We start from the raw sequence: 20,809 nt of genomic DNA, 5'->3' as shown, positions 1-20,809 counted from the left end.
GATCTAAGAATTTGATCCACATTTGTCAAGCAAAAGTGCAATGGATGAATAAATAATCCACTGATTCGTCATCCTAAAGGCACATGATACATGCATTTGGAAGAATCATATTTCTTTTACGAAAGTTATCCAAAGTGAGCACCTTGTTACCACTCATAAGCCATGCTAGAGCAGCCACCTTCAGAGGAGCACCATCAAACAAAAGCTAATGGGTTAACCCCATTGCTAGCCCCCCCCCCCCCAGCTAAGCATTTTGAAGAATAATTTTATAAAAATAAAAAATAAAATCCCAGACTTCTCTTTTAGCACACCATCGAATCTAATTCTAATGGGACTGGCCTCACCTTGGATAAGGGACTCAACAAATTAACCAATTCCTCAAATTCATCGTCATTTAGACTTGTACACGACAAGGCCCATATCACTTCCTCACCTTGCATGGAGAAACAGTTTGCAACTACTAGCCCCTCCCCTCTTGTTAGCCTTGCTAGTCTATGAAATATCTCACTCCAATTTCTGCTCTCCCACCCATATATCATCTCAAAATCTAATCTTCAACCCATTTACTAAGGAGAAGCCCACACCTTCCCATACCTTCTAAATCGAATTTACCACTTTCCACAAACAGGAAGATCTATAAATCGACAAGGGTCGGGTCCACCAACCCTTGGAATTGAGACCATACTTCCTACCAACCACCTTCCTCCATAAACTTCCCTCCACCCTAAATCTCCATACCCATTTTCCTAACAAGGCTACGTTCACCACTTCCAAGCTTTTTAACCCCGCACCCCCTTGATCCCATGGCTTACAGAAATCCTCCCTCTTCATAAGATGAAATTTTTTCCTATCTTCCACACCTTTCCAAAAGAAATCCCACATATTTCTTTCGAGTTTTGTCGATACCAACTTTGGCCATTTAAAAAGGGACATAAAATCGATCAGAAATGATCAACATAGCCACCTTAATTAGAGTTATCCTTCCCCTAAAGATAGGTACTTGCTCCTTCATTGAGATAATTTCTTTTCGAACAATTCTATGACTTTATCCCATGGATGTTTGGGTGGTTTACCCATACACAACAAGAGGCCAAGATATGTAGATGGAAAGGAACCTTCCCTGCACCCAAATAATCACACAAAGAAGGTCACCTCATCTTTGGAAATGCCAGCCCCCAATAATTCACTTTTTCTAATATTTATCTTTAACCCAGATATGACTTCAAAGCAAATCACAATCATCCACAGGTTATCCACCATTTCTTCGTCGACCTCACAAAGCGGCGTATCATCCACATACTGCAAATGTGTCATCTGGAATTTGGAATTATCTATTCTGAATCCCCACACCGGACCTTCCTCTTCTATCTATCAAGCATCCTGCTAAGTGCTTCCATTACTACCACAAAGAGAGAGATAGTGGAGGAAGCATATAAATTTTCTCAGCCAGAATACCATTTAAGAAGGTGCTCTTAACAGCAAACTAGTGCAATGGCCAATTCAAATTAGCAGAGAAATGATAACATGAACTGAGTTCATCTTAACAATAGGAGCAAAGGTTTGAGAATAATCCTTATTATGTTTGTGTAAACCAAGGTATGCAAAAAATGTTACATAACGGCCGTTACGTAAAGGTAACAGTGATCCCATTACGATTCATGAGGTAATAATGGTTATTATGGAAAAAGGCCCCTTACAGCCCCATAATGGGTGTAATGACCCGGTAACAGTCCGTTACATGGCCGATACATGGTTTTTCTTTTTTATTATTAAAAAAGAAAAGAAAAGACTGTAACGGTTGTTATGGCCTGTATTGTAATGTTAACGGTGGTGGTCTTTACAAAATACCATGGTGTAAACCCTTTAGCTACTAGACGAGCTTTATATCTGACCATACTTCCATCAACTACAATTCGAACTCCACCACAAATCTCAAAAACGTTAAAAAATCTCTAGTCGTAGGTCTCCTCTCAAATTAAATCAGATCAGTGGGTAAAAACACCCACGACCTTCGAAATAAGATCAAATGTATGTATAAAAGAAGAAGAAAAAGAATAGAAAAGAAGAAGAGAGGAAAATGAAATATGCTTCGAAAGAGAAAGATCAAGAGAGGAAGTACAAAGAAAGAAACCTTAGGAACAATCCCTAGGCTCTAATACCATGTAAAGTAGGAAAGCTTTGAAAGAAAGGAAAGACCAATCCGGTTGGACGTTCAACCCTATTATATGTATAAGACAAAAGGTGCCAAATTACATAAAATACCCCTCAGTATAAGGGCAAAATAGGAATGAGGAAAAAACCTAAGAAATAACATAAAACAATTAGGCCCAAAGGCCCACAACCCAAACCAGGAGCCCATGGCAGGCCCACCTGTACTATAACAATAAGCATTCCAGTCAGCATCATCCGACCATATTTTCGGGGAATTTGAGGGAGGTCAAAACGTTAAAATCCAAATTTTGATTGCCATATTTCAGAGCCCGTGAAAGCATGAAGATGATGAGAGGAAACAAAAGGGCCAAAGAAATATATCTATGTAAGATGTTTGTAGAGAAATACAACCTCAGCCGACAGTTCATAGTCTAATGATGCCTCCCTCATCTCTATGGCGATTCGTCGAGCACGTACTATGCACATGTGTTGCTTGTTGGAACATATATAGCCCAACAACAACTAATAGCACAATTAAAAGAAAAATGCATACTTAGCTCTCAGAGGTTCCTTGTGTTTCAATATGCAACCAAACTTGGGCCCGTAAGTCATTGCCACATATTTCACAATAAAATTGGTTTTGCACATCCTTGAAATGCATCTTATTGATTAATTGCAAAATTATAGCTTGCTCTTTGGATTTCTTAAGAAAGTAGTTTCAAGGAACCCGATCACAAGCTTAGAAGGGCTTACAATTTTTTCTCTTTTTTGCTCTCTCTCTCTCTCTCTTTTTCTTTTTTTTTTTTGAGAATAGAAGGGCTTACAATGTTATTTTCAGGATAAGTGAAGTAGAATCCTTGAATGGCAATAACAGCTATGTTAGAGGCCACAAGAACAAATATACTCAGAGAATGCCTTCCCGTCCACTCTAACACAAACGTCACACGCCTGTAACCACATACATCCACCTGTGGTACAAAGTAGAATAATGCATTGATGTCAACAACCACATAAAAATAACATAAAGTAAAATAAATAAATAATTAAAAATTAAAAAACAGTTTGATTAGCTAGTGATTAAAAAATAATTTTTTTTAAAAATCACTTGGTATACATAAGTGATCTTGAAAATGGACATCCTCATAAAAATTAGAATAGTTGGCTAACTGTCATAGACAATTACATGGAGAAAGGTTTGGTACATTGTGAAAGAAATAGATTCACATTTTCCATCATTAATTTTTATAACTCAGGCCACTACAAGATGGATGGCACACTTTGAGTTGTTGTAAAGGCAAGGTTCACTCTTTCATAAAACTGGAAGCACTATACCCATGGGTTTATATTAAAGCACATAATGTATTTGTTGCATTATGATGTTTGTCCTAGGAGATTTTATGTATTCATATTATTTTCCTAGTTCAAGGGCATTTCATCAAAGGCATTAATACCGATTGCATAGTTTTATTCAAGTCAAGGATTATGTAACCAATCACCTTCATTTTATATGGTAATTGATATCATTATCAATATGAAATTTTATTATAGGAAAGAGGAGGTATGATTGAGAGTGACATTGCTAAAATATTTGGAGGGAACTAGGGCCGGGTATTTGATGCAAACACTTGCAGAGGATTTTGATGAGATTTACTTGGTTCTTAGTGATAAGAGGTTTCCAAATGGCAGTTCAGCATCAATGTGCAGTTTTGTGCACCTTATAGTGCAGCCACTCATTAGCTCCAACACAAATCATATTTCTAAGGTCATTAATATGAAAATCAGGACACAATTTCTGCAAAGAGCCCAGACTAAGGATACCTATTGTGTTTCAATGGCTTAATATTTTTTCATGTGTGCTTCAAGTTATCAGCAAGTTTTTATTATTTTTTTTTATTTTAATCCCTTTTGGAAGGAAAGAACAAGCAAAGAGAGAAAAGGAGGGTAGGGTTGTGAAGAAAGAGATGAAGAAACAAGGATAGAATGTAAAGAAGGAAATTTGGGAGAAAGAGGGTGAGGGTTGGTCTTCTGATGCAGGACATATGCATAAAACTAAATAACTATGCGAGATCAATCAGCAACTTAATCTAAATAATCAAAATTCATAAACTACGCTAAATCATCAAATATATCAAGAATGAGAAGTTCAAGCCACATATATCAAACTACGCAATGTATGACTAAAAGATGGGATCTTATGGATGTAGGAACATCCAAGTAGCATAGGAATTAGTTTAATTTCAAAAAGGAAAAGCTAATACTACCTAGGGTTTGCTCAATTAGGGTTTAGCCCAACCTAGGTTTCATAGGATTTGGGGAAAAGTGAAATTAAGGCTTAAGTTGCTTAATTGGTAAATGGATTTGAGGCTTCGGTTCTGAATAGAAGGGAATTGGGTATTTGGATGGTTGGAAGTTTAGAATTTAGGGCCAATTAGGGAAATTGGGAATCTAGGGTTTAGGTGATTTGGGAAAACCTGGATATTTGGGGATCTAGGGTTTAGGTTAGGATTAAGGTATGGGATTTTAAGGGGCTTTTGATGTGGAAGCAAGAAGGAATCAAAGGTATGAAGGGTGGGTCATACGGCCAGCTATAGAGGTTCACACATGTGGTTGTACGGTCACACATATGGGTTATTTTGGCAAAGGTTAGGGATTTCAAGGGCTGGGTTTATATGGGAGGATCTAAAGAGGAAGAAATGAAGGGATTTTGGAAAAGGGGGAAGAAGAAAAGATGAAAACTTGAAGGAAATACTGAGAAAAGGAAGAATACGAAAGATAAGTAGAAGCCCCGCACCTCTGTCGAATAGGAATGGCCTCTCTCCAATCCCAATCTCCAAAGCACATGGAGAATCCTTCAAATCACATTAAGAAAGAAGAGAAACTTTAAAGTTTTTAAGAAGCAATAGCATGAAGAGAGCTCCACACCTCCCCCCCCCCCCCCAATCTCAGAAATTCATTTTTACAAAAGGACACTCTTAAGAAAGATTTCTTATATAAAAAATAAAAATAAAAAACTTAATATCTAAAATATGTCATTTAATGCATAAAACAAAGCCGCAAAATAAACCAAATCTTAATAAAGTAAGAAATAAAAACTAAGACACCTAAGTCCTAAAGTGTCCACGATCGAGGCGGGACACGATCAAAAGTGGGTAAACAGCCCGATACGCGCAATCCAACGGTCCAATCGATGCATGCACTCGATCAAATGGTCAAGAACTCCACAATACACAGTTCACGTGTATCTTTCCGGTGTGGGGTCTTTAAAGATGCACAAACCATGCACGTGAGGTCTTCTACGATGGCTAAGGATGTGATCTGGACCCCGCACGCCCGTGTAACACTCGTCTAGCCACAAAGAAGGCTACATTGCTATCCTCCTCTGATGATTCACTCTAAACAGTCAGATGTCCTCATCATCTTCATGAAGAAGACTAGAAAATCTTGAGGGAAGAAAGAAATGAAAGAGGCAAAAAATCATGAAAGATCAAATGCAAGAGGGGAGGAGCTGCATGTGGATCAGATCCTGATAAATAAATAAATTAATTAATTAAAATTTTAAAAAAATTAAAAAAATTAAAATAAATAAATAAATAAATAAACAGAAACTCAGGTTGGAGCATATGGAGCTTGAAGTTTTGATGCCATTGGGGAAAGGAGTATATTTCTTTGTATTTCATTGTGAAAATTACTAAATATATTTATATAATGACAAGCCGAGTACAAAATGTGTTGACAGGAAAAGGACTAAACTACTGGGAGAAAATATTCATATTTTGGTCATTGTCTAGGCCCTCCACTCTTTATTGTTATAATGTCAGTGCTACAATATGGTGGAAAATCTAGTCTTTAATGCATGCACAAAACACCTTGAGCTTGACTATCATTTTGTATGTGAGAAAGTTGCTTCAAGACAGATTTACACCATGCCTATTCCTTCGAAGCAATTGGCCAATATCTTTACTAAGCCACTTCCTTGAGATCGTCATAGCTAGATATGTAGCAAATTGGGTGTTCATTCATCACCCATGACCAAACAGTTTTTAGGGGTAGTGTACTTTCTATGACGGTATTTTGTAATTTGTATGTATTATGAAGGCACTTTTGCAGTCTATGAAAATCATTTAGATGGACTTGAGAGGATCCCTAAGAGTTCTTTAGATAAGCTTGAGAAGATTTCTAGAATCTTCCTAAATAAACTTGAAAATCCTATACATACTATACCTTGGAATTCATAATATTAATTCATTAGAAAAAATAATTTATATGCTTCAAGTTCTAGGTTCTTTTCATGGATTATGGTCTAGCAAGAAAGATATCATGGTTTTAACTTTCAGTTAGTAGAGTAGAGATTTGGAGTTTACCAACAGGTACAAAGCAGAAAAAGTGATCCCTGCTGAAGCAGCTGTAAGTAACATATAACTGATTGTGTATAAAGATTTGTTTAGGGGAATTCCTGACAAAAAAAAACATGAAAAGATGCAAAATGAATTCAATTATACATTATGTAAAAGCATCTTAATGGATAATTTGGAAGTTAGAGCATAAAACAGTCTAGCTGTTAAGAGGCATACCTATGAAGGCAAGGAATAACCCCAGGGCAAAAAGTAATTTGGAAGTTAAGAGCATAAACCAGTCTAGCTGTTAAGAGCATACCTATGAAGGCAAGGAATAACCCAAGGGCAAAAAGTAACACAGAAAATAGTAACCAATCGAAAAGCCGATGTTTATGGTCCTGAAACACATAATGAAGACATCAATTCACTCATTAATCTACAATGAAAATAACTCATGCTTTGTAATTGAGTGAGCCAGATAAGTCAATGCTCAGAATGAAAAACATCTATCAGAATAAGAACAACTTTTGTTAATGTAAACAAGAATACAAATGAAAGGCAACCATTTATAACAAGAGATTTGATAGCACCTACACAGGGCTTGAGGACACTGAAAAGCATTTAAATGGGTAAGGATGGAAAGGCATTACTTAGATCTATGAAATGCAGACTTAAAGTAGCATATATTTTTTTGTCATAAGAAGAAGACATTCACAAAAAGTATCCTGAATAGATATAACAGATTTTGGAAAAATCGATGAGGTAAAAATTAACTTTGTCAGAAAAGATGGACGGCATATCAATGAACACATAGCTTCCAACAGAGAAAGTTAATTAGTAGTTCTCTAGAACACCTTGATCCTGTTATTCCATGTCTAGAACCTATCCCTGAATGCATTTCATCAGGTTCGTTGACTGACAAGGGCACTGTGAGTAGCGTGAGGCAGTCTAGGCTGAGATATTCAGCTTAATATGGCTCCAACTTATAATGATATTTATAAGTATAGTGGGATACTAGAAAAGCAGTTCTTCAAATTGTTTGGTTACATGATGTGGAAATTAAGATTGAGTCAACGCTAACTTTCAACACAATAAGGGTTCGAGCCTCTAGCTCAATGGTAGCTGGGCAACAAGGATGTGGTTCAACATTGAGCTCTGGGATTCGAGGCTAGCTTATGAATTAAAAATAAAAAATTCAACACAACAAGCAACAAGCATGTTTAAGACATGGCTACCAGACTCGCAATTAGTTTACTCTATGTGGTTTGTATTTTGCACATTCCTAGAGAAATCAAGAGGGAAATTGATGAAATAGATAATTTGTTTGTTGAATCAGTTTGTAATTCATGGGAGGTTAGTAAGGAAAACTTGGTAATCATGGATTAATATGCCATGTGGCATGGTATTCCTCCAAGCAGTCACACCATGGCTCATCCTACATAACTTGCCTTGGGACAACACTTGATGAGTTAAAACCCATGCCATCCAACCAACAGTTCCCCATGGCTTGCAAAGTTGGTGATGTGGTGGGACTATTGTATATTTGATTTCCCTGGGGTGATAATGTCAAGTGGTGCCACATGTCACTTTTTAACATTTTCATGATTTAAACTTGCTCACTTGATGCACGATGCATTCATACCTTGAAAGATGTCACATCACTCTTGTTTCACATGATGCTATATAAAATGCAATGCACACGATGGTTGGATCATAGCATGCAATGGCATGCTATATTCTTAACTCATATTAGTGAATATGCTGAGACTATTGTGTGTACCTCATGTATGGTCTACACCAAAGAAAATTAGTTCAAGACTTGATTCACCAAGTTCAAGACAACTTGTCAGCATCATTTATGAAATATAGCTCTTTGTTATTCCCAAAATCTTCTTTGTTTTGTTAGTGTATTTCAATATAATACATTTGTTTTGGTAGTTTTATGTTACATTTTGGTTTGAAAAAACAACCTTGGGTGGCCTTACCTTTTGCTTTTCATTATGGAAAGTTTAGACCCATACGAGAAGTTTACAAAAATTGGAGAACGCTTATAAAGGATGGCTTTCCCTATTGCTTTCATTCAAATACCAAAACTCCCCTTTAGCCAGTTTACATGCATGGATCCACAAGCCAGTAGGAAACCGGTTAACTGTGCTCATTTGCACATTCACATCCTATAGGGTGGCAAATCACAGGTTCGGTGACCTCGGATGAGTCCTTTCTTTGCATTTATGGTGTTGAATTGGCTTTTTTTTCATGAATTCTTAATTGATTGATTTTAATATTAATTATAATTGGGTAGGATGTCCGTCGCATGTAACCCAATCTTGCTATGGTTTCATAATATGCCTTAGTGCATGGAGCACTCTCTTTGTTAACAGGCACATTCGAGCAGATATCTGAGCATTTCATAACTTTCTTATCATGCTTAGAACTATTTAAAGGGAACTCCTTCGGTTGACAGTCAAAGAAACTCCCTGTGATGAGGACATCGTGCGCACGCACGCACACCACCACCCCTACGCACGTACGTACGAAGGAGGGCCCCACCGTCAATCTAGCTCGATAACGATGTCCAGGGAGGGTCTCCTACTTAGAAGACGAAGTTTTGATTCAAAAGAGCCCGATAGTCAAGAAAAGTCCATCATGGGATCTCATGATCGTAGCCCACTAGTTGGATTGATTTCATAATTTAGGTTTTGCTTATTTTTTAGAATATCATGAATGCTTTAGATTTCTTTTATTGGTTTTTATTTTAGTTTACTTTATTGCCAAGTAATAGGTTGCGCATATGGTGCGAGTTTTGGGGTATAGGGTTTTCCCTATAAATAGGCACCCCATGTAGTTCTTTTGATTCATTCAAGTTTAATAAAAATTCCTGCAAGTTTTTTCTACTCTCTGAGTTTCTGAATTGTGGAAAAATTCAAGTAGGTACGAAGCCCTCCCTTTTCGAATGACTAAATTCAAGTGGGTGCGAAGCCCTCCCTTTTCGAAGGGCTAACTACCGTGGTGCGAAGCCACATTTATCCCAATCCACCCCTCCATCTTATTTCATCCATCCTTCGATCATCTTCACCTCAAATCCACTTGTTTTGCAGTTGTTTGTCTTTCTATAGCCAGCTTCCAGAATCTAGTCCTGCAGGAGGGTTGAAACTTTGACGGAGTACCGCGCCTCAACCGTACGTTGGATCGCCATCAAAATTTGAAGGGTTTGGGACCACCCCCCCCCCCTTGGCCGAACAAGGCCAAGAAGTCCCTTTTGGGATTCAGGCCTCCTCCACACGTGCGGCCCCTACTGCGCACATGCGCCGGTACTCTGTCCCGCCACTCGCACGAGGGATCTGTTCCAAGTTCAGGATTTCCTTCTCTTTTCCTTTTTCTCACCTAGTTTCATAACCTTAGTCTTAGTTTGCATTATCCATAATTTGTTTCCCTTTTTTTTCTCATCTTAGGGTTCCTCGAATTGAAATTGGGGAATCCTTTGGATTAGGGGCTGATTACTATGCATGTGTGGTTAAATTCTATTTCCCTTTGAGTATCGTTTGGCTTATAATTTTTATTATTTCAGCCCTAGCCTGTGTAGGCCTGGACCCACATAGATTCCCCTTAATTGAATGTTTGGACTTTCACGTGAGATATGGAATTTGTGTAATTGTTTCTGAACTAACGTGATCTTAAGCCTGAAATCTCACACATCATATTTGAATTTCATGTCCTGCATCACCCTGTCTTCTACTTTTTGACTTTCCTCTTCCGTTTGCTTTTGGGCAAACAAATGTGTGTGTTGGCATTTGCAGGGCAGAGTTCCAGTTTGTTCAGATTGTGGGCTGTTGTAAGATGGGTTGTTGACGTGTGGTATCTTGAGAGATATAAACTAAGAGACATATACACCAGATGTGAGGGGCACGAACAATCTTGATTTAGTCCATGCCTCACACTAGCAAGAAATCAAATTATATTTGTTATCAATCTTCAAGTGCACTCTTTAGATTTGACATATTTTTACGTGCAGTTTATTTGCATTCTGATTTATTCAACTCACTTATTTCCTAAATCACCAAAAAAGCAAAAAAAACAAAAAAAACAAAACTAACAAGTCATCAAATAACTGGCAGGCTTAATGTTGTTGTCCCCGAAATTTTTTTAGCAACCATGTTTCATTTTTGGAAAATATAAAACAAGGGGACCAACTTCACTAGTCTTTGGACATGCATAGAGGTGCACAATGGTACTTTTAGATGTGTGGACAGTCAAATCATCGATGTGGACTGTCCATTAGGTTTAAAGCGATAGGTATTGTAATGTAGCAGGTGAATCCTCTGTTTCGGCTAACCATAAATAGTGTATTCCATCGCCCCGGATGAACTTTTCTGTCTGGCCTATAGTTTCACGAAGCGTGAAGCGAAGTGCCAACAGATTTGGGTGCTGGAGCAGATTCTATTTCATAATGTGTTCAAGTATAAACAGGTAGGAAGTTGGAGCAGAAGCAGGGATCCAAAGCATAGTTCAAAGCCGAGCAGCACCTAATTAAGAAGGATCATGCAACTGAGGTCTGAACAATGCTATACGAAGTGCACAATCTGGATTAAAGAAAGCCCAATGATCAAGTCATTTCTGACAATATTTCTCCATTAAAATGTCTCCAAGTAATTTTGATTGGATGACCATAACCATCCAATCCTTGGCTTGGCAAACTGAGAGTTTAAAAGGAGAGGCCAATGTTTGGAAGGTTAGGTTATTGGATGTAATAGGTGGCCCTGGGTCAATTATTAGACCCTCTACATATCATTTGGTCCTACAGTGCAAAGGAGCTGTGGTTTCCATACCTCTAACTGTAAAGAAAGACAAGTAGCTGTATGGAGCTGACATCTTAAAATAGAGCCATACCTCTAATTGTACAAGAACATGACCAAAATGAAGTCCAATGATGCAGGTTGCAGCAGCTGTAAAAGAGCTGAGTAGCAAAACAATAACTGAATCAATTTTTAAGATGAAGACATTTGCATATCAAAATTACTCAATTGAGTCCAATTGATGGTCATAAAAAATTAAATAAAAAAATAAAAAAGTTCATCAGCTATGGCACAGTCCAAGAACCAACCATTGACCAAATGCAACCAAATATTTTATGCCATGTACCAAGGCCTACTTTTATATTTGACTTGCCAAAAAATGTCTATAAATGCATGCTAACATAGCATGGCCATTTGAAGTGGGTAGTTTTTACCTACATTAAATATAAGCTTTACCTAGGAAGTAGTGAAGCATGCCAGTGTTTTAAGTATCGACGATATCAGCCGTTATATCCCATGATATATCTTGTATCCCACCTATGCAATATGAAACACACAAGTAGTGGGATATATCCCACGTGTTCGATCCAGTGAGCATTTTCAATTTTCAATCATTTTTTTTATCATGTAAATCATGTTAAATCAATGTCAAATTGTTACAAATCCATGATTTTTCATGCAATTGGGAGCTTCAATTTTGAGATTTGGAGGAGATGAATTGAGTTGCAGAAAATTGAAAAAAAATCAAAATTAAAATTTCCCAATTTCTCACAAATTGCTTGCAATCTTTGTCCAAATATAAAATCAAACATGTATGTGACCTGATCTAGTGATTTTTCTTTTGCTTTTGAATGTATTGCTTGTATTTCCACACATCTTCTTACATCTATAAATTATATGAACTAGACTTTCAATATCTTCTTACATTTATAAATTATATGAACTAGACTTTGAATATACTTGCACTAATCCAATTAGACAGCGCATAGATTAGGACCCCATATAAAGAAAACCTATTATGTGCATTTTTATTTTTATTTTTTGTAATGTTTTGATTTACAAGTGCGTATTGATGTCTTTTTTACCAATTTCCCAATGTTTCCCCATGTTTCCAACAACATCGATACATTACGCAATACAACCAATATATCCCATGCGATAACCGATATGTATCCATATTCCAACGGTGCGCTACATAACACGATACAGATATTTCGAACACTGAAGCATGCAAGATTGTAAATTATAAAAGAGTCAAATTATAATGGTAAAGCTAAATATATTGAGTCTCATCGAGCTCTATTGTGGAGCTAATTGATGCATGGGAAAGCGGGCCTTTCAAAACTAGAGGCAAGGCTCTTGGAGAATGCTCCCACAAGCAATCATGTGGGGAATTGCAAAAAATAAAAAAATTAAAAAAATAAAAACAACCAAGAAGAAACCAACGACCCTCTAAAAACCTTCCTCGCACCAGCACCAAATTTCCACCGAGATTAACCATGCTTGGTCAATTGGGTTTGTTCTCAAGAGTTTTCTAGGGCATCTTCATTTCTGACCTAATGCAGCATGGCTGGAAAGGGAAAATAGAAGACCCTCAATGGCCTCCAACAAAATTGGATTCTTGGACCCCTCCACCTTAGGATGGTGGGAACTCAATATTGACAGCAGATCTTTATGCAACCCAAAGCCTTTTGGGATTAGGGGTGTGCTCAAGGACAAGTTGCAAAATCAATTTCACCTTCTTCAAAATGGCAGGATCATGATCCTTGAATAGAGTCGAGTTTCCAACCACTAGAACCGGTGTGAAGGTTCTCACGAGTCAGGGAGGGCGTTGATCTTGTAGGGTGCTCTTGCAATTTGATTGCATGGGCTCTAGGAAATGCACTCCCCCATGGATCTTGAATCTTCTTTGCCTTTTTAAGGTCTTTAATAAATTTTTGTTTCCTATCCAACAACAACAACAACAAGTAGGGAGAAAGATAACAAATAAATGTTTAATAGCTTATCTCTAATACTCTTAACATATTCTTTGACTACATATCAAGTATGCATAAATGAAGATATTGAGCGTGGAACATGATTGATTCACCATGCAAGCCATAAAAGTTAGCATCCAAATTAACTTGTGACATTTTTAAGGGCCCATTCTTCGCATTTTAGTAGGATCAGAATGGTTCAAGATAGCAGCACCATTGGATTTCATGTAAGTTCCAAAAGGAATCCACTCTGCATTTCCTTAGCCAATGTAGACCAAAATATCCTTGAACAAGAGTTTCATAATGTCTTTATGGTAAAATTGATTTTGCTATGAACCTCCATTAATGAAATTTAAAAGAAAATCAACAAATGGCACACAATAAACAATTTTACATTTTTATGCCACGTTTCAGGCTAAACATCTTTAGGGCTCATGCTCTGATGTGGAAAACGATCAAATAAGAAATTTCAATCTAATTTGTCTGGGGTACAGGCTTTAAGATGATTTAATGAGTGAAGAGACAATTTTCACTCTTGTCATTGACTTTTCAAACAAAGATTTAACTACAAGAATAGATTTATTAAGTCACCTTAAAATGCCTTCAGGATCAAACGGTGCGTAGCACCATGCAGGTGAATTTTCTGAAACTTGACCTTTTGTAGAATTAGTGCATTCCTGTCCAATAAAAATGGTTTTCATGATCAGAGGAAATGTACCACAAAAGCAGCAAACTAGTGATTTCTCATCATCATCATCATCATGGTCATGTCTGAGCTATTTGTGGTCAAGTTTATAAATACTAATTTTCCTATCATATTTTCCATCATCATGCCATTATCTCCTGTTTACAAATACCTTTAAGTTTCTGTAACCAGGCTTGGAATATAAATGTTCAGAACCAAGAACATAGCGGTCAATCATTCCAGCAGAATTACATGCCGGGCCCAAGTTGCCTCTTACTCCACACTTCACCTACAATATAGAAAAACCGAAATAAATTGTTATATACAGTCTCATTACATAGGCACTCAAGAGAAAAAGGAATTTCTGCAAATTCAAATAGAGATTTTTCTGACTCTGTACAGATAAAGGAATGATTTTGTCGAGCACAATGATTTGTGTCATCTTGGGTTATAAGTAAAAGCGGAATCGGAAAAATGGTAGAAAGTGATGGGAGTTAGGCACATGAAAAGTGAAATCATCATAATTGTTGGAGAATAGAAGAAAATTTTCCTAGCACGTATTGAGACATATCATTAAATGAATAATTTCCTTTCTTTGGTTTGAGATTGTCTCTAGACTTAAAATCAACCTAAGTTTGAAATTCTTGCAATCCATTTATCTCACGAGGAGGTTTCCAATTTTGCTTAGATTTTTCGATGTGGGGCGTGATCTTTCCCTTCTTCCTATCTTGGATTGCCTTTATGCTTAGGGAAGCCTACTTCTCATCTATGGGACAATGGTGGAGAGGATGGAGTGGAAGCTTAGCCCCAAGAAGAGCAGATTGCTCTCCTTAGGGGGTAGGGTAGGCTCACCCTAATTAAATCTTCTCTATCTAATATCCCTCTCTATTTTTGTCCCTTTCTTGATGTCCTAAGGCCATGCTTGAGCATATCAACAAGCTTAGAAGGGATTTTCGCAACAAAGAGGTGCTCCTAATGGCAAATTTCACCTCTTTAGCTGGAAAGAGGTGTGTCGGCTTTTCAAGGAAGGGGGAGTTGGCATTAGAAGGTTGGATATTGTCAATTCTTCCTTATTGGGTAAGTGGGTTTGACGGTTTGGAGTTGAAAAATCTAGTCAATTAAGGAAAATTATCACTGTCAAATACGGGTCATCCCTCTTTTAGTGGTGGATTGAGGACTCTTTCATCTATCGTGCCTTGTTCATTTAGAAAGCAATTGTGTGTGTGTGTGTGTGTGGGGGGGGGGGGGGGGGGGGTTGGAGGAGGGGGGCGTTCCATCAATCCTTTATGGATTTGGTTGTCCTTTGCCCTAGGGACAATATCTTTGCGGCCAAATTTTTCCCTCCTCTTTTGGCAGGAGTGTTTGGATTCCCTCATGTTAGAGGAATTTACTACACTCTAAACTAAATTACTTGCTTTGCCTTCTTTCTAGTTTACAAGGTGTGTTGATTCTTTTGAGAGTTGAGGACTCTCTTATGTGGCGTTTCCATAAGTCTGGCAAGTTCTCTGTTTGGTCGATGTATTCAAAATTATCTTGGCCTGAGAGGGGTGGTGAGCGTCATCATACATCGGAGGTTTGGTCCTATGGTGCCCTGCCAAAAGTTGTTGCTTTTACTTGGCTTGCCAGGAGGAACAGGACCTTGATGATAGATAATCTTCGAAAAAGATCTATGGTGCTCCCTAATGCTTGCTTGTTGTGCTTGGAAGCTGACAAGTTCGTGGATCATCTCTCCATCCACTCTTCGTTCTCTCGGGTGGTGGCGGTCTACCATATTCCAATCTTTGACGGTTCTTTGGGTGATGCTAGCCTCGATCATTGGGCTATTCCAGGCTCGGCATGGTGATCCAAGTGGAAGGTTTGGCCATCGAAGATGGAGGCTTGCCCTGTAAGCCATGCTTTGGTCTTTGTGGATAGAGAGGAATAGTCGTGTTTTTTGTAATTTTTATAGCCCTGCAGATGGTGTATAGTGGGGTGCTTTCTATTATGTATGAGTGGGCTCCCTATGGATTTGTTCTATTGGACCTGCTAGTTTCTTTATTTTCGCTTGGTTTTTCCCTTTTTGCCTTTTTCTCTTGTTGTTGTTGTTTGTTTGTCTTTTTTTCGACTTCTGGCCTTAATAAATTTGCATCACTTTAAAAAAAATGAATAATTTCCTTAGCACTATTTTAATAACTAATGGCTAGAAATGCAAGAGTCCATTTTAAGTGACCCACACACTTTGAATATCAGGCATTGGATCTTATGTAATCTAGGTTTCTCATGATAAATCCTTCTACTTATGTATCAATCAGAGGACGAAGGTCGCAATTTTCCTTTAATTGATTTTATTTTCATGCATCTTTAGTTGTAAGTTTGTAACCCTTTTATATTTTCTTTATCCATGCTTATTTACGTCCATACACTTTAAGAAGTTATGGAAACTGTTAGAGAGTGTTCTCTTTTATTGAATTTTCTCTATTTTATTTCGGTGCTCCCTCAAGACACCATATGATTGTGTATTCCATTATTAATAAAACAGGTTAGGGAGGCCATTTATTCCCTAACACATCAGTTTCCCAAAATCCCTTTCTCTATAACATGGTATCAGCTCTAGGGTTTTCCACACAACCATAGTTCTTCCTCCTTTCAACTTTCCCATTTGGATGCACAATAGAGTAAATTATTAGTTCTATATACAAAAACTTACTTCTTTCTTCTTCTTTTCTCCCTTTCATTTTCACTTCCTTTTCTTTCCCTTTCCCTTTCTTGTTCCATTTTCCCTTCTCTTCTCCATTTCCTTCTGGTGCAGTCGCCAACCTTGTCCATCATCCCCCTGTTCACGATTTGATTCCTTCTCCAACCTTGTCTAAGCTTCCCATTGCCCGTCAATAAGCTAAATGAACAGTTGTTGTTCCCAAGAGGTACCGATTGAGTACGTCCCACCCCGTAAGCAATTTTGTTTCCTATAAGTGAATTTCAACTTTTTTCGAAGCTTCTCTTTCTTATGTGTCTACTATATTTGTTCCTTTTTTAGTTGCACATGCTCTAGCCTCATTGTTGGAAAGCAAGCAGATGAGTGCAAGTCGGTGTACACACTGTATAATCCCGATTGATGTATTGCTCGACATAAAGCCCACCTTGTTGCGAGAAGGTTTACTCAACAGTTTGGTGCCGATTACCATGAGACACTTTCTCCCATTGCAAAATTGAACTCAATTTGAGTTCTATTGTTGTGGCTGCTCACCTATCACTAGCCTCTTCACCAGTTGGATGTGAAGAACATGTTTCTTTGTGGCAACCTCCAAGAGGAAATATATGTCTCTCCCACCGGGTTTTCGCCCTCTAGGTTCCAATGACAAAGTGTGCAAGTTGAAGAAGTCCTTCTATGGGCTTAAGCAATCTTCATGGGCCCGGTTTAAGTGGTTCAACAAAGTCGTTTCTCAAATTAGCTTATTCATGTGACCACTCTGCCTTTGTGAAGAGAGTTGGCTCCTTTATGATCGTGCTGGTTGCATACATCGATGATATCAACATATTTGGTGACAGTGTTCATGACATTGCCGCAATGAAAAAGTTCTTTACAGGCACTTTTGATGTTAAAGACAAAGGGTCGCTGAAATGTTTCATTTTTTTTTCACACAAACCCACACCATATGAGCACTCGATCCCATGATATCAGTGTTAAAACAAAGTCTGTCCACCACTGAGCCATGGAGCCTGACCCCATTGAAATATTTCCTTGAAATTGAAGTTGCTCGGTCACTAAAACTGATGTTTCTCTTTTTGGATGTTTTCTGTTGTGTATTCTTTTGCTGTCTTATGTTTTTCAAGCAGCCTTGCAATAACAAAAACTCATTATCCTTCAAAAAAAAAAAAAAAAAGCCCTTCCCTTCTTTAAAAAACTGGGATGTTGGTTTCACGTCCTGCTAATACACCGATAGAAGTAAATCATCCAATGCATTCTAGAGACTCATAAACCCACTCATGTATCATTGCTTAGTGGAAAGCTCATTTATGCATCACCTGTCTACATATTGCCTAGGTTGTTACTGTTGTGGGCCAATTCATGCAAGCCCCTTGTACTCATTGTCTCGACCCTGTCTATCGGATACTTTGCTACTTGAAGTCTTTGCCTAGAAAGGGTCTTTTATACTCAGATCATCGTCATCTTCATTTTAGCTCATCCTATGATACAGACTAGGCCACGTCGTCCAATGACTGGAGATCTACTACCGACTATTGTACCTTCATGTAAGTAACCTAGTTTCCTAGAAGAGCAAAAAACAAGCTGTTGTCACACATGCCTCGACTGAAGCTGAATACGAGTATGAGTCATGCTATGTGTAAGATACTTTGGCTTCAGCCCTACTCAAGGACCTTGGAGTTGGAAGTTTCAATGCCTGTCCAACTATATTGTGACAACCAAGCTACGATTAAAATTGCCTCCAATCCAGTCTTCCATGAACAGACAAAACACAAGGTCAGTTATCTCTTCACTCGTGAAAAGATCTCCTCTAGTCTTATTTCTAAGCCTCATGTTAGTAGGATAGACAACAAACCTACCATATATTGTTGTACCATATATTGCTGTAATTAAGGGCTGTAATTAGGGGATATAGATGCTGCTGTTATGCTGTAATTAAGGGCTGTAATTAGGGGATATAGATGCTGCTGTTATGCTGTAATTAAGGGTTGTAATTAGGGGATATAGATGTTGCTGTTACGCTGTAATTAAGGGCTGTAATTAGGGGATATAGACGTTGTTGTTATGCTGTAATTAAGGGATATATTGTAAGTAGGGAAAATGATTTGAAAACAGCAAAGATTTCAGACTTAAAGCGTAGAAAATATACCCAAGTATGCCAACTATGGTCATCTATGAATGTCACAAAATATTTATAATGAGCATGAGAAATGACAGGAGTAATGCCCCATACATCACTATGAACAAGGTCAAAGCAATTCTTTACCCTACTCCCGGAAAAAGGGAAGGGAAGAATCTTACTTTTTCTGATTTTACACGTAGAACAATCAAAAGACAATACATGAGGCAAAGAAGAATCTTTTTTTCCCAATGAACCAGAATTCAGCAAATGAGATAAAACAACATTGTTTGGATGGCCTAAACGTTTGTGTCATACTTCACAATTATTGGAGATAGTAGTACAAGCCAAAGAAATGATACTAGGAATGGAAAAGTATAATGGAAACAGTCTCCCAACTTTAAGCCCCTTCGCCATTGTCCTCCCCGACACCGGATCCTGCACATGACAACCATCACGAGAAAACTGAACATTGTAATTATCATCCACTAATTGTCCAACCGAGATAAGACTCGTAAAAAGCCCGGGTGATACAAAAATATTAGTAAATGACGGTGCGATATCACCAACCCTAGTAATCGGTAAACGATGGCCATTAGCAACTTGAATATTAGAAGAACCAGTGTACTTACGAACATTGCTAAGCATATCAGGAGAACTGGTCATGTAATTGGATGCAGCGGAGTCAACAAGCCAAGATTGAGAGGGTATAGTACGTATAGTACCCTTACTTTGCAGCCCTAAAGCGGAAAATGCCGATACAATCATTTGCTGCACCATTTCTGGTGTAAGGGCAGGTGTAGCAGCAGTGGAAGATGACACTGGAGCAAGATTTTGAGTGTTGGTTACCCCATCCGAAGTGTGGCCAGTAGCAGTAGCATGATAAGCATTCACGGGGTCGGTTTTAAGGATGTGTTGGGCATTCTTTGATGATGTGCCCCTTCTGTTTACAGTAGTTGCAGAACTTTTTAGCACAATGGGCAGCAATATGCCCATAATCTTTACAACTGTAGCACAGAACTGTACGCATGTCTCGAACCCTCCTTTTGCCTTGAGCAGCGTATGCGACAGCATTCTCTTGTGGAAGCAAAGATTGAGTAAGAAGACGTTGTTCCTCTCGAAGAAGTGCTCCAAAACACACGTCAAGAGATGGTGAAGGATCCCTGTGCATTAGGTTGGAGCGAATAGACTCAAATTCTAGCCTTAGTTTCATTAAAAACTGGTCTCTTTTGCTAACTTCATGGACTGCTTGAACAGCAGAGAGGGACTCGGTCGACACGTCGGCATACACAATGTCGGAAAACTCAGCCCAAAGATTCTGAAAACCACAGAAATATTCCTGAACAGAGAGTGTACCTTGGGAATAGGCAGCAAGATCAGTTTCCAACTGAAATCGCCGGGCGGAATGATCATGATGATAGACCTTTTTTCAAGTACTCCCACATCGATTTAGCCGTCTTGTGCGGCCTTAAATTGAGTATAAGCATGGATCAATAGACCCAAGAATCCAAGTCATCACGCGAGCATCTTTCACCTTCCATTGAACCAACGTCGTAGGATCGGTAGGCACTGGATCACTCCCATCAACATGACCCCACAACTCCTTTCCCATGACAAAAAGTTGAAACTGAAACTCCCAGGCAGCATAATTCTTCCCTGTAAACCGAGTTTGAAAGACTTCTGAGTTGGAGTTGTTAGTCATAACTAGAATCTCTCGAAATGTACCAAAAAAAAAAAAAAAAAAAAACTGCAAACCAAAACCCGCACCCAAGAAACCAGAAAACCAGAGCCTAGAACCACGAAGATTGGACCAAAGACAAGGTTGCAGAGAGTGGCTCCGATACTATGTTAGATTTGCTCAATGACCCTCAATTGAGTGGTCCTTTTCTTATATAGAAATCATTTTCCCTACTTACAATATATCCCTTAATTACAGCATAACAGCAACCTCTATATCCCCTAATTATAGCCCTTAATTATAGCATAACAGCAACATCTATATCTCCTAATTACAACCCTTAATTACAGCATAACAGCAGCATCTATATCCCCTAATTACAGCCCTTAA

At 38.2% G+C, this 20,809-nt stretch overlaps 1 protein-coding gene across 5 annotated transcripts in view; it reads right to left on the bottom strand.

The window, feature by feature from the left end:
* The window catches only part of LOC131243544 (uncharacterized), an 80,309-nt gene that overhangs the window by 14,951 nt on the left and 44,549 nt on the right, over positions 1-20,809 (bottom strand). For 3 of the 5 annotated variants that reach the window (XM_058242976.1, XM_058242972.1, XM_058242973.1), the window contains 7 exons: positions 14,112-14,228; positions 13,846-13,931; positions 11,373-11,439; positions 6,805-6,883; positions 6,513-6,604; positions 2,976-3,119; positions 2,563-2,673 (listed from right to left, as the gene is read on the bottom strand). In XM_058242976.1, coding sequence (XP_058098959.1) covers positions 2,563-2,673; positions 2,976-3,119; positions 6,513-6,604; positions 6,805-6,883; positions 11,373-11,439; positions 13,846-13,931; positions 14,112-14,228 — 696 coding nt within the window. The remainder of the gene's footprint in view (positions 1-2,562; positions 2,674-2,975; positions 3,120-6,512; positions 6,605-6,804; positions 6,884-11,372; positions 11,440-13,845; positions 13,932-14,111; positions 14,229-20,809) is intronic. The other 2 variants (XM_058242975.1, XM_058242974.1) reach the window with 1 other exon arrangement.

Source organism: Magnolia sinica, chromosome 4 (genome assembly GCF_029962835.1).
Source record: "Magnolia sinica isolate HGM2019 chromosome 4, MsV1, whole genome shotgun sequence".
Classification (NCBI taxonomy): Eukaryota; Viridiplantae; Streptophyta; class Magnoliopsida; order Magnoliales; family Magnoliaceae; genus Magnolia; species Magnolia sinica.
This window is presented reverse-complemented; position numbering and strand designations above follow the sequence as displayed.